At 57.2% G+C, this 26516-nt stretch overlaps 1 protein-coding gene across 2 annotated transcripts in view; it reads right to left on the minus strand.

Annotated features, from left to right (window-relative positions):
• Positions 1-575: 575 nt before the first annotated feature.
• GNG7 (G protein subunit gamma 7) overlaps positions 576-26516 on the minus strand; it is a 128914-nt gene continuing 102973 nt past the window's right edge. The window contains exons 1-3 of one of the 2 annotated variants that reach the window (XM_040461779.1): positions 19574-19578; positions 13107-13200; positions 576-9636 (exon numbers count right to left, since the gene is read on the minus strand). In XM_040461779.1, the coding sequence (XP_040317713.1) occupies positions 9511-9636; positions 13107-13187 (207 nt within the window). In that variant the 5' untranslated portion in view covers positions 13188-13200; positions 19574-19578 and the 3' untranslated portion in view covers positions 576-9510. Of the gene's footprint in view, positions 9637-13106; positions 13226-19573; positions 19579-26516 lie in introns of those variants that run through there. The other variant, XM_040461778.1, reaches the window with a different exon arrangement.

Raw genomic sequence — 26516 nt, forward strand, 5'->3', positions numbered from 1 at the left:
ACACACACACACACACACACACACACACACACACACACACACTGCCCCCGACACACACCGGACCACAGGCACCCCCTCCGTCTCCCCAGCCCCACCGTGCAGGGACCTGCCTTCCGGGACCCTATATGCCCCTTGCGTCGCCTTGGATCACAGCCCCCAGGACAGTGGACAACGCTGTCTTTACATGTATTTTTTATTTTTTCCGCCAGTTTATTTCTGTGAGCCCGTTGCGTGTCCCCCAGACAGGATGGTCTGACTGGGGAGATAAGGCCGTGAACAGATAGTAAACGTGGGGTCAGCAGTTAGCAGGAAATGCTTGCAGGAGTCAGAAGGGACAGTGGTCACTTATTTGCACCACAGGCCGTTGAAAGTTGAGAGCGTCACAGCCAGCTTTACTTTTCCAACGCTTATCATGTCCTTTGTGCCTATTAACTATCTTCACGACCACCTCGACCACCTCGGTGCCACTAACTGTCCTCTTTCTCCAGAGGAGGAAGCTGGGTGCAGAGGCGGAAGTTGCTGGAAGTCCCCCAGCTACCTCGGTGGTGGAACCTGTCCTGCCTGTTGCTTTTCCATTTCACCTTGTGCCTCCGTGCAGGTCCGGTGCTGAGGCGTCCCCTGGTTCCCGGCCTCCGGAAACGCTCCAGGGAAGACCGCAGGCTCCCCAGGCCTGGCCCACGTCCACTGCCTTGGGCGTCTGAGAAGCTGTCTTCCGAAAACGGAGCCTCCAGGAACCCACGGACAGTATGTTTCAAAGTGTGCTGGCCAGGAAAGCGACCAGACATGAAGGGCACTTCCTCCCTCCCTCTGCTCCAAAGGTGGCCAGGATGAGGTTGTCAGACAGACAGCAGCAGTGTGGGGAGGAGGGCGGCTTCTGCTACTTTTTCCCAGTGGGGGCTGGGACTAAGGGCCCGGCCTGGGCTTTGTTTTGCCCGGAAGCCAGTGTGCTCCCCCCATTCCCCGGGATGGGGACGGTAGGCTCTGACCCCATGCTCGAGCCCAGACTGTCCTGGTCTGAGAATCTTTCCTCTGCAGAGACAGGCCCGCATGACTTCGAGGATGGGGACCCGAGCGTTTGCCAAACTCAGAACCTCTCTCGATTCTCTTGATGTGCAGGGAATAGGTTGGAGGCAGGTAAATCACCTGTCAGTAGAAAGCGGGGCTTTTCCTGAATGTTCTCGTTTTCCTGGTCATAGAGGAGCGGAGTGAGGAGACATCACCGAGACCCCCCACGGAAACGGAAGGAACGGGAGGGGTGTGGTCCCTGCATGAGCTCCGAGGGCTAGTGAGGGGCAGAGCCGGGATGGAGCCCCTGGACCCCTGCTGGCTGGCCTGGTCTGCACCTGACCCCGTTTGGACCCTGTTTGCCTTCCGTGTGGGCCGCCAGACCGGGTTCTGAGCGCAGGAAAGATTCCTCTCTCAACCTTGGGCTTGGAGTTCTTCCCAGAGTGATACATTTTGGCCAGAAAGAGTGCCACATTCTTGGGGCCGGCTCGCCAGCGAGGCCTCACGTCACTCTTTCCACTGTCAACCCTGCGCCGGGTTCCGCAGACCGGCCACACGCGTGCTGCACAAAGGGCGGAGCCTGATGCGGTCGCCCGGGGGGGAGCCCCCAACCCCCATCCCCGAGCCCTTGCTGCGGCCTGGAGGCCCCTCACGTGGGGTTCCCCCTCGTGTCGCTGGATCTCTGGGGGAGGGACGCCGCCCGCCCGCGGGGGCTTCCTGGGAACCTCTAAGGCCAGCCGGGAGGGGAGGGGACCGCAGGGCCCCAGGCTTTGGGAGGAGCGAAGGCGCAAGTCCCCACAGTCAGGATTGAAGTCGGCGCATGGCTTTAGCACCACACCTCATGAACGTCCGCCTGCCCTTTCCCCAGTGCGGCTACACGCTTTCCAGTGATCATGAGTGCTCCCTGGTGGTGCTCATTCTCCTCTGGCTTGTCGGCCTGTTTCCAGGGGCTTCTCTGTAGTGGGGTCTGCCATGTACAGAGAAGAATGAATTAAACACAGAGGGTCAAGGTCGACACGGCTGGTGGGTGTGGAGCTGTGCTGTCCACATCCCTTCAAGGAGAGACCAGGCGTCCCGGCTCCCAGTGGGGCGGGCAGCTGCCACCCTTCTGCACCAGCGCCTTCAGGGATTGCTTGGGCTGCAGGGCCGCCCCGACCAAGGTCACAGCAACCGGCAGGCAGCCTGTGCCGTGGCAGGTCACAATGGAGGGGGGAAAAAACCCGCATATGGGCCCAACGAGAGAGGTGGGCGGGGCTCCGGAGCCTTCTGGGCGGCCGCCTCCTTGTCTCTCCCATACTTATTGATCCCCAAAGTCCTGTCCAGTAGGCCTCCTGAATGAGCCCGGCCGACCCTGGGTGGCGTGGCCTTCTGCAGAGCCAGGAACCGGAAGGCACGGAAAGGAAACAGTGTTAGGACCAGCCTTGTGAGTAGCCCCTGCTCTTCTACCTTCCCATATTTTGATGCTTTTGTCACAGGGCGGAGAGTTTCATCTTGGTTGTGCCCGGGGCCTCTTTTCACCACAAAGAACCCCCTGCGGACGGACGGTCTCAAAATGCATTTCAAAGAAGAAACACCAAAACAGGGTGAAGAAACTGTAGGAGAAACAACACGATCGCTATTTGCAAAGCGCTGGTGGGTCTTCGAGTCTCGCCCAGGCCTCCCGCTCACACCTTCTCTTGGAGAAGAGCATAAAGGCCCAGAAGAGGCGCTGAGGTCAGTTTTGGGGGTGGACGCAGATGGGGCGTCCCAGTTCCGTGTTCTCTGCCCTGCATCCACACCCCCACCCTGCACTGCTGGGTGCTTTGTGCTCGGAAGCTCAGAGGACAACCCCAAGCACACTGGACGGCCGCCCTGATGGGGCCGCTGTGTCTCCGGCATCTTGGAAACGCGATCCGAGTGAAAGATTCGCCTCTTGATTTCATAAATGAAATGCAGTCAGTTGCATTTGACAGGGACACGGGGTTTTTGTTTGTTGGTTTTTGGAAGTTTACGCCATCTCTCGAGCAGAGGTTTTGTGGTGTAGAACTCGAGGTCACCGAACGTCTCCCTGCATTTCTCGGGTGTGGGGAGGGTCACAGGTGCCCTTGTTCCTAACAAACCATCTTCCGAGTGGGGCATGGGGTGGGGGGAGGGGGAGGAAGGGGGAGAGAGGTCGTGGCCTGCACGGACCCGGGTGGGGCTTGCTGGAATGTTCCACTGTTACCATCCTGAAATTTTTCACCTTGAGCAAGGGGTCCCAGAAATCATGCAGCTGGTCCCCCGAGAGGCCTCGTGACTCAGAATTTTCCAGTTGCTTCCCTCATGGGTTGAAAAGGGTGGGGTCTCTGGAGATGGTTTGTGTAGTGACCGCAATGACCACCGTTCTGAATGTGGTTACCGCCTCTGTGGGCCACTCTGACTCAGTGGTCCTCCTGGCCCGGTGGCCCCTTCTGGCTGGCTGCCGTCCCTCCAGTCCCCAGAGCCGACCGGAAACGTTTTGGACTCCTTGGCATGACCCCTAAGACCCTCTGTTTTCTGTCCTCTGTCTGCTTCTCCAGCCTTGGGTGCCACCGGCCCTCTGCATCCTGCCCCCGGACCCCGGCTCTGGCTGCTCCCCTGAGGCGCCCCTCCCAGCTTCCAGAGCCACGGCTCTGGCCTCTCCTGCGTGTCTCCCCTGCAGCCTGGTACCCAAATGTCCCTCCTTTCTCGTCCGCAGACCCCGGTCACCAGATGTGGGGCCACCCTAACCCAGTGTCACCACCTGCCGATCCCCTATTTCCACTTAAGTGTGCATTCACAGGTACTGGGGGTCAGGACTAGAATGCGGATTTTGGGGGGACCCAATTGAACCCAATGCACCAGCCCAGCTGGAGCCCCTGTCCAAAGCCTCTCCTGACCTTCCAACCGCCGCCCCCCCCCCCCCACCCGGAGCCACGTCCCCTCCTTTGTGCGGCCATGACTGTTGACTTTGTGGGCCTCACTCTGCCTCTGGACCGGCAGCCGTTTGACAGGCCCGTAGTGAGTGAGTCAGTGAAGCGTGCTTGGTGGGAGCGCACGAGATATCTCTACGGTCAAATGAGACCACCTGGAAGTGTCTGCTGCACCTGGCTGACTGGTGTCTTCCCCAAATTCACGTCCACCTGGGACCTCACAAGGTGACCTTCTTTGGACAGAGGGTCTTTGCAGATGTAATTGGTTGGGATGCGGTTGAGTTGGGTGGGCCCTGCATCCAGCGGCTGGTGTCCCTACAAGAAGAGAAGGGACACAGAGACATGGAAGGGGCCTGGTGACGATGGGCGGAGATGGGAGACCATGCTCCCAGCCAAGGGACGTCGGGAGCCACTGAGGGGGCGGGAAGCACATCGGAACACGAGCGCGAAAGTGCCCGTTGTTTGGAGCCACCCAGCTGGTGGTCCTTCGCCACAGCAGCCCCTGCACCGCCCCCCCCCCCGGGTGAGGCGCCCGTGATGGTGGCAGCAGGTGCGGGAGCCCCCGCCCTGAGCATGTGCAGGTCAGGAAAGCCACCAGGCCTTCCCCGTGTGCGTGGGTCAGGACGCATGGCTCCGTTCTTGAAGTGCCTTACTCTGCTCCGAGACCTGGGGGTGGAGATCACAGTGTGCGGGGGGGGGGGGGGGGTGGGGGGGGCTCCCACCTCGGGGTCTCCTGGCACCGCTGGTGTGGGGTCTGCCCTCCTTCCTCCTTTCTGGAGGCATGATGCCCAGCAGGCCCCTGGATTGGGGAGACCAGGCCTGCCGGATTCAGGCGCAGGATGCTGGCCTGTGCACTGCACCAGTGTGGTCCACAGTTACCACTCAGGCTCACTCTTGGTGGCGGGCATTCTGCGGGGTTTGCTGAACGTATAATGCTGCGTTTCCATGGTGACTGCGTCCTGCAGAACAGTGTCGGTGCCCTAAAAATCTCCCCCAAATGCTCATCTGTTCACTCTCCCCGCTCTCCCCCAGCCACGATCTTTGTACTGTTTCCGTATCATGGCTCTTCCAGAATGTCACAGCGTGGGGCCTTCTCAGATTGGCCTCCTTCACATAGTTCCTGCCTTTGCTGGCCTCCCAAGGCGCCACGTGTGAGGCCCTTGTGGGGACACTGGGCCCCCGGGTCACCCCTATCTCTAGATGGTCAGCTCCACGTCTCTGCGGGATTCCTCTCGCCCCACGTAAGGCGACGTAGCCCCAGGTTCTGGAGATCAGGATGTGGACGTCTTTGGGGGTCATTCTCCTGACCACGCAGGCCGTGCCCAGGCTCGCCTGTTCCAGAACGTTCTCTATCCGTGGACTCTACTGGCCATGCTCTTGTCTATTTCGGGCTTACTGAGAGGCAGCTAGGTTCCTGCACTTGGTAGTGGCCGACCCCTGATCCTGTGGAGTGGGACTCTGGGGCAGGGACGGACTCCAGTCTGTTCATCCATCCACCTGTTGCTGAATGCCTGGGATAGTTTCAGTTTCTGGCGATTGGGACAAAAGCTGCTCTGGACATTCCTCCCAGCACCTTCTGGGGACACACGTGTCGGTCTCTTGGGTGAAGGCGCGTGAGCAGAGTGCCAGGCGCTGCAGCAGGTACGTGCTTAGCTCCACACGGGCCGTGCTGCATGCACGCTCACGGGCCGGCTCCACGACCTGGCCAACCGAGTCCTACATTGTAGCCATCCGGGGGGGGTGTTCGGCAAGGTTGTGAGTTTTCCCCTTTTTGTGGTGAAGTTCACGACATGAAGTTTACCATTTTAACATTCTAAGTACACTGACCTCAAGCACATGCACACTGTGGTGCAGCCGTCCCCACCACCTGTCTCCAGAACTTTCCATCTCCCCAGACTGAAACCCTGTTCCCATGAAGCACTGACCCCCCAGCCCTGGCTCCCACCATCTACTCTCTGTCTCTGTGGACGGGACTCCTCTAGGGACCCCCTGTGAGTGGGGGTCATGCAGGACGTGTCCTTCTGTGTCTGGCTCCTGTCACTGCACACCGCGACCTCCAAGTCCGTCCACGTGGTGGCAGGTGGCAGGACGTCCTTCCTCCCTGAGGCCGGGTCACATTCCGGCGTGTGGATGGACCACATCGTGTTTATCCTTCATCCGCTAAGGGACCCTGGCGGCTGCTGTTTGCACACCCAGAGGTGGGGCTGTCGCATAAGGTCCTAATTCTCCATTTGAGTTTTCGAATTGACCTCTAATCTTACGCTTTTTGATACCAAGTGGGTAATTTCAGAGGCATAGCCCGGTGGCAGGGCACTTGACTGCAAAGTAGACCATGTATATATAGTGGAATCTATAAATGTCTTACACAAAGTCCTCTGCTCGGGGGTCGGAATCTCTCATTTACAGATTTGTTACCAAAAATCGAACTTTCCACTGTCTGGTCTGAATTGGGACCGTGACTCACTTGGCCTGTCCCCTGGGCTCCCTGGTGGCCCCTGGTGCCTGGACACAGGGGACAACAGGCCCAGAGCACTCCAAGCCCTCAGCAGAGTGATGCGCCCTCCTACAGGCCACGCTGGACGGAAACAATCTCGAGTCGCGGGGCACAGGGCTAGTGGTCCTCGAACTTTGCTCCTCGGGGTTTTCTAACAACAGGCTGGAAAGCCTGTCAAAGCTGACAGCTGTTCTCTGGGGCCGCCTGAGGCCATGCTCCATCTGGGGTACCCGCCCAGCAGCCAGGGGAGGGGACCAGCCTGTCCTGCCCCGACCCCCACCCCCAGCAGGCAGGGGGCATGGACAGAAGGACCAGTGAGCCTTTGCACTGGGGATCAGTTCACTCTGTATGAACAATTCCACACAATATTAAAACACTGCAAAGTGGGTGTAGACACCTGGAAATTTTTTTAAAATCAGAAATAAAAGCCACTGAACATCCAAACGGAGATGGGGTAGAACCTGCTAGAACCACAGATGGCTTCTGCGGACCGGAACCGGTCTGTGCAATGTTTGGCAATGGTTAGGGCTTCTTTTCCAGAGACTCCGTGGCAGGCTGGCTTTTTGTAAGTGTTCTTGAAGGACGAGCAACCCTCGGTGGCCTCCCCTGGGCCTGGAAGTTGCTCCTGGTCACTCACCCTCGGGGTGGGCTGGTGGCCTCTTCCTGCCCCCAGAGCTCGGTGGGGCTGGGGCCCCACAGACACGGATGAGCTGCCTGGAGGTCCAGCGCCCGGACATGGAGGGGGTCAGCCAGGGTCACAGGAAGAAGGACTGCACATCCCTGGGGGCCAGAGGTCACCACCACCCACTTAATTCTTGGCCTGGGGGACCGCTGTGGGGAGGGGTGTGCCTTCTAGCTCCTTCCTGGAGTGGGGGAGGGGAGGGGAGGGAACGGGCCCCAGCTGTCAGCCCCGGGGGACACCCAGGCACGCTAAAGAAAGGGAAACCCTGTGTCTCCCGCCCCTGTTTATTTTGGGGGGGGGGCGGCGTGCCCTTAATGCCCCCTCTTGATGTGGCTGAAATGCGGGCTGCCACCCGCCAGCTCCCGCAGAGCCCTGCACACGTGTTCACGCAGGACACTGGCCTGGGAAGCACAGGCGGTCGTATGCACAGGCCCTCCAGGTCTACACTACAGACACGGAGGTTTACTTGAGAAGGCAAAAGGAAGGGTTTTTCTCACTCAGAAAGATACCCGTGGTGGGGCTCCTGTGACGGCCACCTCCCTGGGCCGAGGCTGGGGCTCCTGGGGCAGGATGGGGGCGGGGGGTACGGCCCATCCTCACCCTCTCTGGGCCTAGTTTACTCAGACCCCTCAGCCCCGGGGGGCTCTGACCTGGGTTCACTTCAGGGCTGGGGGGGGGGGGGGCGCTGTGGCGGCTGCCGGACTCGGTTCAACCGCTCGGCCCTCAGCCGGGCTCCTGGGTTTCACCTCGCCTCCCCTCCCGCTGGCCTCTCTGGGGGGCCGCTGGGGTGGGGCCCCACGGCCAGAGCATTAGACCAGGACAGTGGGGACGCAGGGGAAGGTTGGGCCCCAGGGACTAAGGCTTCTTGCACAGAAGTGGCCTGGACAGGCCTCGCCCTGCCAGCCGCCCCCACCCCCAGTCTCTGGGTAGATCCTGCTGCGCCCCAGCCTCCCCGGTGGGGAACGGGTTTTGTTCCCTCTTGCTGCTCTGTGGGGGACAGTGCCCCCTCTGGCTCCCTGCCCAATGAAAGGCGGCCAAGGCTTCCCCATCCAACCGCAGGTTTGGACAGGCTGGGCTCCCCAAAGCCCCTGGTGCTCCCGGACCGGCCGGAGAGAGCTGGGAGCCGGGGAGCGAGGCCGGGCCTACAGCCTGCACACCAGGGGGAGTCACCCGCCAGCCCGTGCACACATCCCCCGTCCCCCTGAGCGTAGCGTTGGTGGGATCTGGGCCTTGGCACTAGCAGGGGGCTGAGTGGGGGCAGGAGCATGGAGGTCGGCACGAGGCCCTGGGGTGAGGACTGTCCCGGTGCGGGGCAGGGGGGTGGGGGTGTGGGGACGGGTGTGCCCTGTGCCCTCCCTGTACCTCCGGCTCCTTCAACTGCCCGGTCGTACTAGAGGCCAAGGGACTAAAGACGAACCACTGCAGGGAAGGGAAGGGAAGGGCGAGGAGTCCCACGGGTGAGGCCCTGCGGCTCCTTCTGGTCACCTAACACCTTTTGGCCCCCCCAGGAAGGGCCTCCTCTGGCTGCATTTCTGTTTGCAAAATGGCCATAGCGATGCGCTAAAGTGGAAAAAAACACAACACGACACAACAACCCGGAAGAGCCAGGTGTGACCACGGCCCACGTCGACGTTTCGTGCTCAACACCAGACGGAACGCCGCCGGCCATTCCGGTGAGCGGGACAAGTTGCGGAGAATCCCTTTGTGGGATGGGTGGGATCCCAGGAAAGGGCGGGGGGCCACGGCCTGGCCGTTGGGTGGTGCGTGCCGTATAGAGGCCGCACACATGCCACACAGCAGGGCGACACTGGGCTGCGCGGGGTGCACGTCACAGACAAAGCCCCCTTCCCGGCCCCTAAATTCCCTGGATGCATTTTACACACCCCTCAGCTGCAGGCTCAGCCCCCCAGCTCTGGGCCCAGCGCTGCGGAATAATAATCGCCTAACTGAAAAGGAGACCAGTTTCCAAAGAGGTTTCCCGTGACCCGCCCCCACCACCCAATTCTCCTCTGCTTAGGAGAAGAAAAAGAGCACGGCAGCGGGGACCTGGCCAAGTGTTTCACAAACGGCCCAGCGGGTGAGACTGGCCACCCGCCGGGGCGCCCGGGGCCAGCGGCCGGTCCTTCTTCCCTTCTCGCGGCGCGGCCGGGCTCTGGACCGCAGCCCCCCGGCAACCCAGAGTTTCCGCAAATTGTTACCACGTCACTCGGGATCTCTGTTACTCCTGATGGGAAGCGGCCGCGGCCCCAGCGTCATCTTCTGGCCGGGCCGGGAGAGGAGTTTACCCCATCCGTGGAGGCAGCGGCTCGCGTTCCTTCCGGAACCGGAGGTTTGGGGACAGGAGAGGTGTTGCCGGAGTGCGTGGTGCAGACGCCCTAGCGGAGCGAGAGACACAGGCAGGGACACACGGAGGGACAACGCTACAGAATAATACAGGGCTTCTTGTCCTTAAAGGGGTTCTCGGACGCGGGGACTCCGACCAGCAGGGGGTCATTCCGGGCGTGCTGCTCGCAGTAGCTCATGAGTTCCGATGAGGCTTTGGACACCTGTGCGTGGGCACAAGGACGGGAGAGGAGAGGTCAGGCGGGCGGCCATGGCCACGTCCACTGCCGACATGGTGGGAACAACCCAGGAGCACCCGCAGGTGAGCCGATACACACAGTGTCCACCGCGCACGCGCACGCGCGACCGTGTCCACCGCGCACGCGCACAACACTCAGCCGAGAGCAGGAGCGAGAGGCCCCACGCCTGCCGCCCCGCGTTGGGACCCCGAACACACGACGCTCAGGGAGGGAACCAGACACGAGAGGCCACACGGGGTGTGAGTCCACGTGTGTGAAACGTCCATAACGGGCTCATCCGGGGACAGGAAGGGGGCTGGTGGGGGGCCAGGCGCTGGGGGAGGGGTGATGGCTGATGAGGCCCGGGTTCGTTTTTGGTGTGATGGAATGTTCTGGAACTAGACAAAGGTGGTGGTTGCACAACTCTGCGTGTGTGTGATCACTAATGGTAGGTTTTAAGTTATGTGTGTTCTACCACAATTTAAAAAAGATTAAAGAAGGGACTGGGTCCCTCGGCAGGAGCTGCCCAGACTTTGGACAGAAGGTCAGGGAGAGACAGAGCCCTCTTTAGGATTTAGTCCAAGGTCCACTCCTCCCCCCCCACCCCAGTCCGGGCGGCTCTGGAAGAGCCTGTCCACATCGGAGGGGCCACCACACAGTCCCTTCCACACTGCATCTCTGGCAGCCCGAGCTGGCCGGGGCCCAGGGATCTGGGGGGCTGGTGGGGTCACAGCAGAGGGTGCCACCCCACTCCGCTCACCCGGGCAGGGCTGGGGGCTGGGTGCTGGGTGAAGGGGTCCTGGTCTCCTCTGTGCTGCAGGAACAGCCAGCACGGTTCGGCCCCCTGCCTTCCCACCTGCAAGGTGACAAAGGAGCAGCCATGTGGGTGTGAGCGGGCGAGACTAGGCAGGGGTGAGGGAGGCTTTGAGAACTCCCCTCAGGTCTGCCGGCGGGGTGGCGCCTCTGCACCCTGGACCCTGCACCCCACAAGCCAAGGCCGCCCGACCTTGTCCCCTGTGCTGCCAGGTCTCCAGGCCGGCCTCTGGGTTCACCGCGGGGACACTGCAACCCACATGCAGTGACAATTGCCACTGTCCTGAGCATGCTGGCCACTCCCAGGCCTGCCTCGGATGAGCCAAAGGAGCTTGGTTTCTAGAGTTGTATTTGGAAAGCAACTCTCGGAAACAACCAGAATAGCCTCCGGACCCTGGAAATAACTGATGTTGTGGCTCCGGCATGTGGCCCCCGCTGACACCCTGGCATCCACAGGAAGGCTCTGCCCTGAGTGCCGGGGCCGCCCCCATGCCCGCCACGCTGCCACTTGCCAGGCGCTGGCTCCCCCGGCCTTTCAGGCGTACCGACGTTCAAGGTTCTGGCCACAGATTTGGGGGTGCACAGCCTCAGGCGGGACAGGGATAGGAGGGGATGGGGGGGCTTGGGGGGGGGAAGGGCCCAGCCCAACATCAAACAGGCTGGTGAATCACGCTCTCCATCAGGGCTGTGGCCGCACCAGCTCACCAGAGTGAAGCTGCTTTGACTGAGGCTTTCTCTTTTTCCAGCCCGAATGAATCCTTTGAATGCTCAGGGTTCTGGAACATTCAGACACCTTGGGGGAGGCCCCCCCCCCCCGCAACCTGGGGGGCTGGAGCAGCCCTGCCTTTCCACCTGGCACTGCTGTGCATGTCCTTCCACTGAGGGATGTCAGTCAGGTATGAGTCTGCGGGAGCCCATCTGCCGCCAGAGACCAGGGAATGGCGGGTGCTCAGAAAATCAAAGTCTGAAGAGATCCGTGGGGTTGATGTTTGATTTTATATGTCCACTTGGCCAGGCCACGGTATCCAAGTACTTGGCCAAACACCAGTCTAGATGTCACTGGGAAGGTCATTTTAATCTGAGATTATCATTTAAATTGGCTGACTCTGAGTAGAGCATATGACCCCGTAAATGTGGGTGGGCCACATGCAATCAGTTGAAGGCCTTCGGAGACCAGGAATTCTGCCTCCTGGCAGCCTTGGGGACTCGAGCTGCAGCATCAGCTCTGCCCTGAGTCTCCAGTCTGCCCTGGATTCGCCAGCCTCCACGGTTCTGTGAGCCAATTCCTGAATACCTCTCGTTCCCTCTATACACATCCTGTTGGCTCTGTTTCTCTGGACAGCCCTGACCGATCCAGGGGGCGGCTGAAGCAGGGCCGCTGCAGACACGGGAACCACCCGGGTCTTCTACGGGGAAACTTCCGGTCACTCACTAGCTGGGGCCTGGGGCACGAGACCATGACTGGAGGTGCCTCGACCTCCTTTGCAAAGACATGGGTTTGATGAGCAGGTGACTTTGAAAAGAATCAGTCACCTTTTTCATGTAAGAGGCCACGACTGCATGGCTGGCCCCTGCCATGTTTATGGGAGAAATCCGTGAACCCTGGATGTCGTCCTGATGTCCCCTTGTGGACTTAAAATTCACCTATATTAAACACAACGTGTCCACAGCGCACGCGCACGTCCGCAGCCTCAAGCCGGAGCGAAGCGCCCACCCCCGCCGCCCCGTGGACTGACCCTGAACACACGACGCTCAGGGAGGGAACCAGACACGAGAGGCCACACGGGGTGTAAGTCCGTGTGTGTGAGACGTCCAGAACAGGGTCATCCACGGATGGAAAGAGGGCTCGTGGGGGCTGGGGGCTGGGGGCTGGGGAAGGGGTGGAGGTAACAGCTGGCGGGGACAGGATTTCCCTTTGGGCTGCTAGAATGTTCTGCAATGATGCTTGCACAACTCTGTGAATGTACTAAAAGCTACCAAACCGTCAGTGCCCTTTAAAAGAAACAGTTAACTTCATGTTATGCAAATTGTTAGGAAAAAGAACAGGTCTGTCTGAGGAGCTACTTTGTTTCGGGTCTCTGGTCCCTGATGGGTTAAGTGTCTGTGCACAGGAACTACTTGTCCCTTTTCTTTTTTTAGTATAAAAAACAAACACGCTTATTGCAAAAAAATTCAAACGAGGCATAAGTGAAGAACGTAGACGGCCAAGGGCCCTGGGTCCTGCCGTCTCTGGACCAAGTCTCTACCTTCCGTCTGTGTCTGTTGCACCAGGGAGCCAGACAGAGCCCATGGGCAAGTGCCTGCCTCATGCTGGCGGCCTAGGGCTCTCGGGGGCAGGGGGTGGGGTGGGGTGGGGAAGGGCCCTGAGGGCTGGGGGCGGGCTCAGCCCTGCCTCTGGTCCCAAGGCACTGACAAAGCCCTGCGGCACATGGGATGCCCGCGACAGCCCGTGACACAGGTTCTGTGTCAGCTGCGTCTTCCCACTGAGGATTCTGGGGCTCAGAGAGGTTAGTGAGTGGCCCAAATTCACACAGCAAGGGGCACAGTTGGAAGAAAGCCCCCCCCCCCCCCTCCTGAACCGGGCCTCCTTGCAGGGTCTCCTCCCTTCTCGGCCCCTCTGCCCGCCCGCCTGCCAGGCTCACCTTGATGCGCTCGATCCCGGCTTCGATGCGGAGCTGTTCCACCAGCTTCCGGGCCTGGGCTATGTTGTTAGTGGCTGACATTGTCTGCCATCGGCTCCGGGCCCCTGTCGTCCAGAGGGCTGCAGGGGAAGCAGACAGGATGTGAACTGGCTGCTGAGGCCCCACGGGGACAGAGAGGCAGGACGCCCCTTCCGGAAGCCTCAGGGCCTCCTGGTGCCCCACCTGAGCCGTGGCGCCCGTGTGCCCAGGTCGGGGTGGGGCCGGTGGGAGGACTAGTGGAGCCGTCTCCCACAGTCCCCCTGGGCTGCTCGGGGGTAAGTGCTCCCGGGTTGAGACCACCCAGGGTCTCGGGATGGTTCACCAGACCACAGAGTCCACTCGTGGTTGCCTTGGAATGAGGGCCTCAAGGGACACTTTCTCTGATCCCTGCCTCACTCCAGGCCCCCCGGCACCACTGACACTGGGCAGGGTCACTCTCCGGGGGCGTTCTGGGGACGTTCCCAGCCCCACCCTTCGATGCCAGGATGTCCCAGTGGTGATGGCCACAGATGTGCCCAGACATGGCCTGAGTTCCCCGGGGGGCAGAGTCGTCTGGGTGAGACCTTGGCTCTGGACCAAGGTGGGTCACCTGGGCAGCATCTATGTGCCGTGGGTCCTGGGTCTGGCATCACTTCCTTCATCCATGGGCTAATTTACCCCACAAACCACCCCAGGGGGGCCCACCATGCACCAGTCACTGCCCTGAGAACCAAGCTAAGGGTAGTGGTACGCAGGGGGAGGCCGTGGCTGTCAGTGCCCAGTTCTGACTTCCCACCCCAGATCTGGCTGTCCTTGGGACACAGCCACGCGCAGTGACCTGGGCTCCCACAGAAGGCTTCCCGGGGCTCTCCGCAGGAGCGACAAGTTCTGGCTCCTGCTTCTGGCCCAGGAGAGGCTTCTGGGGGCAGCGGGGGGGGGGGGGGCGGGGCAGGGAGCCCACTTGGTTTTGCAGGGTTTTCCAGAGCTTTCTGATGTGCTGGGGTGGTCGGGACAAATGACCACAGGCTGGGGATATGGAAAACAGCAGGAAATTGTTCTCCCACGTTCTGGAGGCCAGATGTCAAAGATCCAGGTGGGGCAGGGCTGCGCTCCCCCTGGAGGGCCCAGGGAGGGTCCTTCCTGCCTCTTCCAGTGGCTGGTGTGGCCAGCGGTCCCTGGCGTGGCCACATCACTCAATCTCTGCCTTGTCCTCACATGGCTTTCTTCTAAGGACACTAATCCAGTACGACTTCTCCTTAACTAATTGCATCTGCAAAGCCCCTATTTCCACTTAAGGCCCCATGCTGAGGATCTGGTGGAAATGAATTTGGGGGGGGGGCTGTATTCACTCCCCCTGCAGTGTCTTTGAGTGTGGATGGTGTGCTCAGAGTAGCCCATTTAGCACAGGCAAATGATTCCAGATAAGCCCTCTTCCCAAATCCCAAGTAGCCCTTCCACTAATTTTCCCAGGACAGCTGCTCCGTGGCGGGGGTGGTGGTGGGGTATTTGCTGCTTTTATTGAGCAGCTAACGCCCAGTGGTCTGCTTGCTCCCCGCCCCCCCTCCCCGCACCTTCAGGACTTGGGTGTTCAGGGCCCGTCAGAGTGGCTCCCCACCTGCTCGCCCACCGAGAAAACCAATCCTTTATGGCGCCAATGATTCCCGCTTCGCTATTGTTTGGGGGAGGGGGCGATCTTTTTTCTTTCCGAAAACATTTTTATTAATTTATTTTTAATTCAATTAAAATTTTTGAGGTGCCTGGAGAGTCACATGCAGTGGTAGGAAAGGGCGGAGACGTGCGGAGACGTGCGTACCCTATGCACGGTTCCCCCTCTGGAAACACCTTGCAAAACCCGCGGTCAGCATGACGCGCATGCACGGAAGCCTCAGGGCGGTTCCGTCCCCGCCCCTCCCCGCCCCCCACTCTCCGCGACCTCCGATGACGTTTTCCTTTCCGAAGCTGCCACCGATCCGGGACCGTTGCACGTGTGGAACCACAGGGCACATAACCTTTTGGGATTTTCCCCCACTGCGCTTAATCCTGTGGAAATGCGCCCAGCCTGTTGCGCGCGCCACGAGGTCACTGCTGAGCCGCGTTCCCCGCGTGGACCGGCGTTCCCCGCGTGGACCGGCCCCGGCTCGGCGGTGCACCTGCCGATTCCAGTTTCTGGCCGTCACGTACGGCTGCCACAAGGGCGTGCAGATTTCTGTGCAAACACAAGTCTATATATTTCTCTGAGATAAACGCTGAGGGATGTAATTTGCATGTTCAATTTTTAAGGAAAGTGCCAAGCCGTTTTCCAGGGCGGCCGCACCATTTTACATCCACACCAGCAGTATATGGGTGGTGTTAATTTATTCTTACAATTCGGCGGTGCACAGTCTTTCCTCTTCCTTACAGCAGGGAAAATTCTACTCTTCCCACAGCCTTCATTTAGTGAGCTCTAGTATCGTCGTTCTAACGAGCGATGCTGCCCCCAGGGGACATGGGGCCCTGTCTGGGGACGTCTCTGGTCATCAGGACCGGGGGAATCCTGGCACCGAGGGGGTGTGGTCGAGGACCCCGTTCAGCTCCCACAGTGCCCGGGACGCCCCCTGAGAACGGCCCAGTGTCTGCAGCGTTCATGCTGGGAAAGTTCCCAGGAGGACCTGTCCGGGCGTCACGCCCAAGGTCGGGGGTCTGGGAAGATGCCCCGCCAGGGAGCAGAGGGCACCCCGTCCTCCGTCAGGATGCAGCTTGCGCTGTCTGCCTGGTGGCCACTACGGCCACAGAACAGCAAAGGCAGGCTTGGGATTTTCAAAACATTTCCTACTTAGCAATAATGATTAAAAAAAGAAAAAGAAGAAGGAGGGTTGACACAACACTTTCGGGAGATCTCCAGGCAGTTATGTTGCATGACAAAAGCCAATCCCCAAAGGTTACATGGTCTGTGTTTATACACCATTTACACACCGTTTTTGAGAAGACAAAATTGTCGTCAGGATGGGGGACAGGTTCATGGTTGCTGAGGTTGGGGGTGGAGGCCTTGTCGGGAGGGGCTTTTCGTGGTGCTGGTCACACTTCCACAGAATGTTACCGTCGGGAAAAACAGAGTGAACGATACGTGGAATGCTTCTCTGATTTGTTATAACTGCACATGAATCTACGGTGACCTCCGTACAAGTCTCAATTAGAAAAAAAAAAAAAAATCCTTCCACACTGCCTGGCTCCCCGTCCCTCCCGGCAGACATCCAGCCCCGCTTTGGGTCAGAAAAGGCCTGAGTGTGTCTGTTCTGGGAGCACAGAGCCCACGTGTGGGTTTCCAGAGGGCTCTGATTCAGCAGAGAGCTTCAAAGCAGCCACAAAACATCCAACTCAGGGAAAACTGCCCTTGGTTGGGCTTAAAAATATCTAAATTACTCAGCGCTAAATATAGATGCGAATGGAGAACAAACGGGCTGGCCCCATGGCCTGTTTTCCTTGGAAGGCCGGGGAATCCTGCTCAGCATCCACACTCAGAAGTGTCCGCCAGGACTCTAGGACCCCTGCACCGCGTGGCCACCCCCAACTGTGGCCTCTCTCCGAAGCGTGAAGCCCCCGAGTGGCTGGCTTTCTGTTCCAGGCCCAATGTCCCGAGAGGCTGCCTCTGGGCTGGGTTATGACCCAGGCCCCAGAGAACGGCCGAGATGGCTGCACTGGGGGTGTGCGTGCGTGTGCATATACACGAACTTGTGTGCAGGAGTGTGTGAATGTTCGGGGCACTTGTGTGCATGTGTGTATACACACGCGTGAGTGCATGTGCACGTCTGCGCATAGATGTGTGCGTGCGTGTGCATGCACGAGCATGTATGTGCGGGCGTGGGCGTGTGTGTACTTTCGTGAGTATATGTATGCATGTCTGTATGTAATAATGTGCATCGTGCGAGATGTGTTTATACGTGTGCGTGTCGGTGTGTATGTATACTGCATGCACACGCGTGTGTGTGGGCGTACGAGTGTACATGTGCGTGTGAGTGTATGGGTGAGCACGTGTGTGTGTGTGTGTGTGTGTGTGTGCGTGAGTGTGCGGAGATGCTAGGAACAGACACCGGCTGTGTCACCACCAGCCCGTGCAGGAGACACCAGCCTCCTCCTGGCTGGTGTCATAGTCCGTCACTGACTCACGGCCCAGCCGTGGCCCCAGGAGACCAGGCAGCTACGCTGAGTCAGCCCAGGGAACATTCCTCACCCGTCGCCGCAACACAGGAAGCACGTGATGGCACCAGGCGCCCGACCTGGCCGGGCCTGCCTGGGCCAGCAGAGCCGCAGGGGGCCCCCAGGAGTCGTGGCAGAGCCGTGGCAAGCTGGGGGCAGGTGGGTGGTGGGCAGCCGGTCACCGTGCTGACTCCCGGTTCTGCCCCTGCTGAGGGTCCAGGGGAACAACCTGGGGTGAAGTTCACCTAAAACCAGAGCCTTAAGGGATGTCACCAGGCCCTGCCTGGGATCTGAGTCGAGGGCCAGGAAGCCATGCCAGGTTTGGGGGGGGCTCCTGCAGAAGAATCACATGAGCAAATGTGTGAAAGGCAAGGACAACGGAGGCCCCCCCCCTGCCCTGGGGTATATCGTGAAGCAGAGGTAACTAGAAAGGGGGGGGGGGGAGTGACCCCCAGACAGATCTGACCTTCCAGGGCACATAAGGATTAGACAACCCTGGGGACGGGCAGTATTTCTTCCGTGGTGGGCGCAAATAAGGCAAAATGGGGAAACAGTTTAGGGTGGGGTCTCTGCCCCCCTAGCACTTTGGACACTGGGCTGGGCTGTTCTCTCTGGGGTGTCCTGGGTGCTGTGTGGCCCGAGCAACATCTGTGGCCCCACTCCTTCAGTGCCAGGGCCCCCTCCCCCCTGTGTGACAACCACAGATGTCCCCAGACACTGCCCGGTGTCCCCTGAGGGTAGAGCTGCCCCTGGGTGAGAACCACTGGATTAGATCAGACCTTTATTCACATCCAAAGAGGTTCCATATAAACAGCCATAGAATAAGAAAGAAAATAAACACAAACTAGTGAATATTTATTCTTGGGATGCCTGGGGGCTCAGTCAGTTTAGCATCCGACTCTTGGTTTTGGCTCAGGTCATGATCTCACGGTTTGTGAGTTCAAGCTCCGCGTTGGGCTCTGCGCTAACAGCGTGGAACCTGCTTTTGATTCTCTCTCTCCCTGCTCCCTAGGGGCGGAGAGAGAGGGAAGAGAGAGAGTCCCAAGCAGGCTCTGCACTGTCAATACGGAGGCCCATGTGGGGCTTGAACTCCAACCGTGAGAACTTGACCTGAGCCGAAACCAAGAGTCAGACGCTAAAACGACTGAACCACCCAGGCGTCCCCCCACCCCACCCAGAGTCCAAATGCCCATCGACGGATGAATGGAGAAAGAAGATGTGGTCTATATATACAATGGGGTATTACTCGGCAGTCAAAAAGAATGAAATCTTGCCATTTGCAACTATGTAGATGGAACTGGAGGGGATTATGGGAAGTGAAATTAGTCAGAGAAAGACAAATATCCTATGACTTCACTCATATGAGGGCTTTAAGAGACAAAACAGATGAACATAAGGGAAGGGAAACAAAAATAATATAAAAGCAGGGAGGGGGACAAACACTAAGAGACCCTTAAATACAGAGAGAACAAACAGTTGCTGGAGGGGAGTTGTGGGTGGGGGGATGGGCTAAATGGGCAAGGGGCATTAGGGAGGACACTCGCTGGGATGAGCACTGGGTGTTATACGTAGGGGGTGACTCACTGGAATCTACTCCTGAAATCATTATTGCACTATATGCTAACTAACTTGGAAGTCAATTTAAATAAATAAATAAGTAAACGGATAAACTTAAAAAAAAAATTTTTTTTTTTAAAGAAAAAGTTTCTTCTCAATCATGGAGAAGTCACTTTTCAGCAATGGAAGCCATGGAATGAATGGAGGAGGATCGGCAGCTCTGATCTTATGTAAATATTCAGAACTTCAGGACAGACGTGAACTAGAAATCGAGACCATGGACCCAGGAAAGGCCGAGGCCACAAGTGAGGTGATGGGCGACCCCTTTAACATGTGACTAACACTTGGGCCAGGGTCCCACGGAGACGTGGCACAGGGCTCACTCAGGCAATTCACGTCAGCAGGGGTGTAACTGGCAAAAACCAAAGCAAACAAAACGCGGCCTGGCGAGCAGTGGATGCCACCTCGAGCTGCCCCTTTGTCTTCCCACGACACCAGAAGGCCGGAGAAAGGCCACCACCTGACGCGCTCGTTCCAGACTCTCTGGTCTTGTGAACCCGTCTCAGCCTCAGAAACTGGACACTGAGGACTACAAGGATGTCCCCTCAAATCTTCTGCTTGGGCATTTATCCCAAGGGGGAAATTATCCAAAGGAGTTAAAAGGGGAACACTGACAGGTGTTTACAGCTGCGTTGTTTGTAACCGTGAAGGCTCAGAACAAAAGCACACGCCTCGCGCTGCAACGGGGTGGGGGAGGGGACAGCAAATTCAATGGGACATTTCGCAGGTACAACACTATGCAATGTTCTAAACGGTCCGTAGAAATGCGGAGCACCACGGAGGTGTGTGTGCAAAGAGAGACAATGGCAAAGCGCAAATGTTTGGTCATCTACCGTTGTGTTAAAATATATACGGATAAAGGCAGACTTGGGGCTCGAACTCACGACCCTGAGATCAGGAGACACATGCTCCACCGACTGAGCCAGCCAGGTGCCTCTCAAAATGACAATTTTGTTAGTGACTTTTTTTTTTAAGTTTATTTATTTATTTGAGAGATGCCGAGACAGTGCAAGAGGGGAGGGGCAGAGAGAGAGGGAGACAGAGAATCCCAAGAAGGCTCCACACTGTCAGTGCAGAGCCCGACGTGGGGCTCGAACCCACAAAACTGCGAGATTGTGACCTGGGCCCAAATCAAGAGTCGGACGCTTAACCGACGGAGCCACCCAGGCACCCCGTTAGTGACTGTTTTTATAATTTCCTTCAATGAAATGTTCTTCCGTGAAGGTATAATTTGCACGCAGCGAGATTTGTCCTTTTGGGCCCCGAGGCGATGAGGTCGCACAAGCACGTCGTGTCGCGGAGCCGATACCACCATTCAGATGGGGACCCCGTCACCCTGAGAACCTCCCGGAGCTTCTGTTTGTCGTCAGCCCCTGCACCCCCTGAGCTGCTCTGTTCCTGTTGTGTCGCCTCTTCCCGGAAGCCTACAGACAGACTCGTACGGTCCAGCCTCTGGCTCGGTTCACTCGGCACAATGTCCTTGTGGTTCGTTGTGTGCCGAGGGCACCTTTTCAGTGCTGTGCGGTGTTCCCCCCCCGGGGTCAGGGCAGGGATTGTCGGCCGTGCACCGACTGGGCGACACGGGTGTGTCCGGTGATTGTGAAAGACACCGTGCTGTATGTTCACACGCAGGATTTGTGGCGGTCCATGTGCCGGGTCCTCCTGGGTGAGCCCCAGGCATGGGATTTCTGGCTCCCTGGCAGGTGTATGTTTAACCTTACAAGTTAAACATTTTCCAAACGGTTCCCAAAGTCACTGCATTAGTTTGTACTTTGAAATAATCATATAGACAGGTAGTTGCAAAAATAGTGCAGAGAGTCCCATGTGGCCCCCCCCCCCCCATGGTGACATCCCATGTGACCGTAGGACAACATCAGGCCGAGACCCCGATGCTGGCCGTTTGCTCAGATTTCGCCAGTCCTCCCGTGACTCATCTGTGTGCAGAGTGGATTTCTGTCACCGCCCGTCCCTCCAGGAAGGTCTGGCCACCATCGCTGACCGGGCCGAACTGCTCATGGAGCTCCGTGCTGCCCTGAGCCCCACGGGGCAGATGAGGCCTGGCGTGAATGTTCGCTGGGTGGACTGGTGGGTAGATGCAGTGGGAGTGTCAGCAGAGAAGGGGGGGGCTCCAGTCAGCAAAGCTACGAGGTGGCTGAACCCTCTGTGTTTGTGAAATCCTAAACGGCTTGGGCAACACTGGGGAGGCCCCCCGCCCCGCCCCGCCCCACTCCAGGGTCTCTTCACCTCCGCACCGAGGACACCCAGGCCAGGGTATTCCCTGTGATCAGTCCCTGGCCCAGCCACCCAAGGCCAGCATCGTGCCAGCCACACACATCCCCAGACACAGCCCTGTGTCCCCTGGGGGCAGAATCTAAGTCCTTTAAGGAACTTCCTTATCAGAAGAAACTTCAGCTAAAAGAGGTTCATCTGGGCAAAACGCAAACCGTGTTTCTGGAACCAAGATGGTTTGGTTTGAACTGAAATGGCAATGAACGAAAATAGAACCGTGTTTCAAATGGGGGCTTAATTTTCTCAGCATCCGACGATCCTCTGTGACCACAAGAAGTTACACAGGGCGAGCGAGCTGCCCCTTGAACTCCACCAACCCCACTCTTGAAGCCGGTGCTGGAGAGGAGAGAAGTAGAAAGGGGAGCCAAGGGGAAGGTGGCAGACCCAAATTCTGCACAGATCCCAAAGCTGTTTGGCCTTGGGGGAGTTACCTCCCCTCTCTGAGCTCCAGCGAACTCTGCAGTGCTTAGAGCGACACTCGCTTCCTGGGCTGGCCCAGCAAACATCCAGGTCCCCACGTTCCAGGGCCAAGGAATGGGGGCGTCCAGAGGCCGGCAGCCCCAGGAGGCCCTCTTTGGGGCGCCGTGGCAACTACTAACTATAAACACAGCTGCTGCAGAGATGAAGCCAGAGACAGGGTGCCCTGCACATCCTGTGCCCGGCGGAGGTGGGAGGGCCGGTTTGCTGGAAGCTATTGAGAAATCCCGCTCCCCACGGAGCTGCTGCTCCGAGGTGGCCACTCCCCTCAGCTGCCCAGGGGCCGGGTGGGGCAGGTGCCACAAAGCCCACAGGCTCGGGGAAGAGCTGGGTAGCGTGAAGTTGATCATATTAAAAATAGAAGTGGATGGCAACAGGGGGAGAGCCAGAAATGGAGAGTCCCGAAATGATCTATTTTCTGTTGTCCCACTAATGCTTGTACGTCCCTGTCCCTTCTAGGCCACACAGCAAAGGTGAGACTGGGTTCTTTTATGCCCTGCTGTGTGCCCCAAACCCATGATGCTGGTCATGCCCCGGCCATGTCTGAGCCATTCTGAGCATGATCAGAAGCGCTCCGGCCCCCGTGGACCCTTAGCTGCAAAGCCCTCCTGCTGAGCCCCTGGAGCTTTTGGGTCTCAGGGAGAAGCGGAGTGATTTCCCGGCACCTTGTCCAAGGGCACAATGGCAGCCACCCCTTCCTGAAGGTGCAAAACACACTGCACGCCTGGAAGTGGGTTCACATCTCAGCTCTGCCCTGAACTGGGTCTTCGCTTCCTCCATTAGGAAATAAGAGGGTGGTTCTAAAAGCTGAGAACGGATCCCGGTGTGTCATCTGGTGGTTCTAAGATCAAGACAATTCACGTCAATGGCCTCTACCTAAAGTCACTTGGACTTTGAATAAAAACCTGTATCTGCAGATTTTGGCTTGCGCGACAGTGGGCGAACTGACACGGACAGACTCTCCCGTGAGGGCAGTCAGGAAAGCTGGACAAACACAGAAGAAATCTGCTTGAAGGCACTGCAGGGTTATTAGGGCAGTGAAGAATTTATAGCCAGGGTCTAGGGGAGGACGGCAGCCCAGGAGTGGAAAATCTGCCAAGAGGCTGAGCAATGCTTCTATCAGCCTTGCAAGGCTGGCGATACAGAGATTGAGATCCAGGGCCCTCCACGTGGAGGGGGCTGGGTGAACTCCCCCTTGGTTCAAACTGGGGAACAAGGTGCTGCAGTCTGAGTATAAGAAAAACCCAGATGTTGTGTATGTTTTCCTTGGACATTTGAAAGAACGGTATTTTCTAACTAGACTGTATTTTAGATGGGACTTAATTTTACCGTCACTTTTACTGTATGTGACATTGCCTTGAAGGACTTTTTCCCAAATAATCACGCAAAATTATGTGGTCCCAGCATTTATTACACACAGAAGGATACGAGTAAACAGGAAGCAGATGGGCTCTTACAGTGACTGCAGCCGAGTGCTGAATAAACTCAGTCCCTGATACTGGACTGAGGTGACCCCAGATTGCTAGCAGCCCTAAATGCTGGGCATGAGTAAACATAAACCCTCTCCAGTGGAAAACAACATCGTCTTAGAATTCACACTATTTTCACAAACAAGTCTGAAACACAATGTCTAGCACACAACGAGAAATAACCAAGCATACAAGGAGGTAAGACCACATGAACAAAACCCAGCAGGAATAACGGGCAATATAAACAGACTCACAGGGATTCCCGACACTGTAGTTGAGAGACACTTTAAAATAACTGTGTTAGGGGCACCTGGGTGGCTCAATCAGTTACATGTCTGACTTCAGCTCAGGTCATGATCTCACGATTCATTAGTTCAAGCCCCGCATCAGGCTCTGCAATGGTGGTGCAGAGCCTGCTTAGGATTCTCTCTCTTTCCTTTTCTCTCTGCCTCTTCCCCACTTGTGCGAGAGAGTTCTCTCTTTCTCTCTCAAAATAAGTAAATAAACTTTAAAAATAACCGTTTTAATTACATTCAAGAAGATAAATAGGTGAGACTGGAATTTCAGCCACACTGGAAACTATAGAAAAAGGACTCAGTAAACATATGGAAAATGCCAATATCTGAAACATAATGACTCGATGTAAAAGAATAGTATCACTAAAGACAACGAAGGAGAGAGTTGGTTGAGCTGGAGGATAGTTCAGGGGAAAACACCCAGGATGAAACACAGAGGGGAAGGAAAGGCAGAAGAGAAGGTGAAAGATGGAGAGGATACAGTACAGCCTAACGCATGTGACCAGGACTCTGGAAGGAGAAGGGAGGACGGAGCACAAGCAATCTCCGAAGCAATGATGACAATCTCCCCAAACTGAGGACTGAACAAAATCCTACTTTTAGCCACAGATTCAAGAAGTCCTGGAACCTCAGGCAGCATAAACATCTTAGACGCTGACAGAGAAGTCGCCAATGCGCCCGTGAAAAGGTGCTCCCTGATTAGTCATCACGGAAACACGAGTGAAATCCAGGGAGCTGCTTCTTGAGCACTAACTAGCGGGGCACAGACAAAAAAGACCAGCGACTGTAAATATTAGGGAGGGCGTGGAAACGCTGCAAGTTTCACACATTTCTGATGCAAGAGTAAAGCAGTACAACCACGCTGGAAGATGACTCAGCAGTTTCTGAAAAGGCTAAACACACACCTACCCTCTGCCCCAGCAATTCCGCTCCTAGGGACTGACCCGAGATAAACGAAACCATAATTCTGTGGAAGGACTTGTACAAGATTTTCACACATCTTTATTTATGATAGCAAAAACTGGAAACAGCCCAAATGCCCACCAACAGGAGAGCAAACAGACTGTGCTAATCCACGCTATGTGTTATGATGACACAATGACAAAAAACAGCCTGCAGAGGAGAGAAGCCACACGTGTGGATCCCGAAAATATTCTGTCGAGCCAAAGAAGTCAGACATCAGAAACGTTCTGTGTCTTGATGGAGGTGTTGGTGCACACGGGTGTGTGTGTCAAAACTCATCAAGTTGTGTATTTATGATGTGTTCATTTCACTGAATGTGAATCATGCCTTGATAAAACCGGTTAATTACAAAGCAAACAAGCAAATGTAAACTGCTGGAGGGAAAAGGAGCAACGATTAGGTGGATTCAGTGAAGACTTCAGACGTGGTGAAAATTAACTTCAAGATTTAAGAGGAGACCCAGACACCTCCAGACAAACAGCAGTGGACTGCCTCTCCAGCAGACCTGCCTTGTTAAGGTAGGAATAAAGGGATATCGGAGAAACAGGACCCCCAATAAAAGGTAGGAGAGGCGTGAGTGAGTGGAAAACACTGAGGAAGGGACAGAACTTGACGACACCATCCGGGTTCTCATGGAAAAATCAACGGGAACTGGAAGCCCCCGGGAGAGCCCTGGGGCACACACGAATCAGAGCCACCAACCCCATAGTCCCCTCCAACCAGTTTTTCAGCAGCTGTTCTGTGTGTTGGCCTTACAAACTGTAGGGTGCTCTTTTTTACTATGCTATGTTGGTTGTTGCATTCCAGTGACAGCGGCCTTGGATGTTTGCTAGTGACATTTTTGGATTGTGTGACTTCACACACGGGACAAATGACGTCGGCACGCAAAGATCACATACGCACATGCATCAGGCCTAGGGCGGGAGTGAGCCACCCAAGGACAAGCCCCAGAGCCCCCTGCATCCCTCCTTCTGACAGCTGGAGCCTGACCCTCCTCTACGCAGAAACTGGGGGTCACCCCACCCCGAATCAAGTGCAACGTCCAAGCTGCTCACTCACTGCCCTCAGGTAGGAAATCTTCCCCCAGCGTCCATCCTGCTGTTGTTGCCTGAAGGTGTCCCCCCAAATTCATGTTGAAATCTGAATCCCCAAGGTGACAGTAGCAGGAGGTGGGGCCTTTGAGAGGTGACTAGGTCCTCTCCCCTAGGGTGGAGCCCTCCTGAATGGGATCAGTGTCCTTAGAAGGGGCAGAAGAGACCCGAGTTCTTTTTTTCCACCATCTGCCCCTCTGGGTATGGTTGCTCCCCTGGTAATGCAGCCGGCCATCCTGAGCGTCCCTGTAGGGGTTCCCATGGTGTGTGGGGACCTGTGCAGTGTCCAGGGGATCCGTGCTCCTGTCTGCCTGCCTGTTCCTTGGGCCGGGGGTCCATGTCTTTCTCCAAAATAGCCGCTGTCCTGCCCCCCTGAATCACCTTTCTAGGAGAAATCTCACCCTGTGACTTCTGTGCTTAAAACTATCCCCAAGCGAAATCTGAGAAACAGGACGTTTCACACACGTGGACTCACACCCCGTGTGGCCTCTCGTGTCTGGTTCCCTCCCTGAGCGTCGTGTGTTCAGGGCCCGTCCGCGGGGCGGCGGGTGTGGGCGCCTCACTTCTGCTCGCGGCCGAGGGATGTTCTGTCACGTGTGCAGAGTGTTTTAAGCAAACATTTTTTTACAAGAAAAGGAAGAAAAAGGAAAGACCTTATCTTGCTGCTGTTGAAACGAAAACCTGTATCGCTTCCTTAATCAGAACTAAGGTGGGAGACGAAACTGATCAACGGCTTGCGGGCCCTGGAGCACGAAATGTAAGATCCGTTTTTCTGGTGCGTGGCCAGGACCACGGAGCGCTAGTGTTGTCCTATCTGTGGCGGTGTGCAGGGCCGGGAGCCACAGTCCTGGGCACGGCCCCTGGCGCCCGAGTCCCAGCGCTCTCACCCATAGAACGTGGAGCTGGAGAAGGCTCTGGTTTGTTATATACATAACTAGTAAAGATGCAGCAGCGGCTTCCTCCAGCGTAAGCCACGCCCACGGGAGGCGCCACGCCCACGGGAGGCGCCACGCCCAC

Source organism: Herpailurus yagouaroundi, unplaced genomic scaffold (genome assembly GCF_014898765.1).
Source record: "Herpailurus yagouaroundi ecotype Mexico unplaced genomic scaffold, PumYag 295, whole genome shotgun sequence".
Lineage (NCBI taxonomy): Eukaryota > Metazoa > Chordata > Mammalia > Carnivora > Felidae > Herpailurus > Herpailurus yagouaroundi.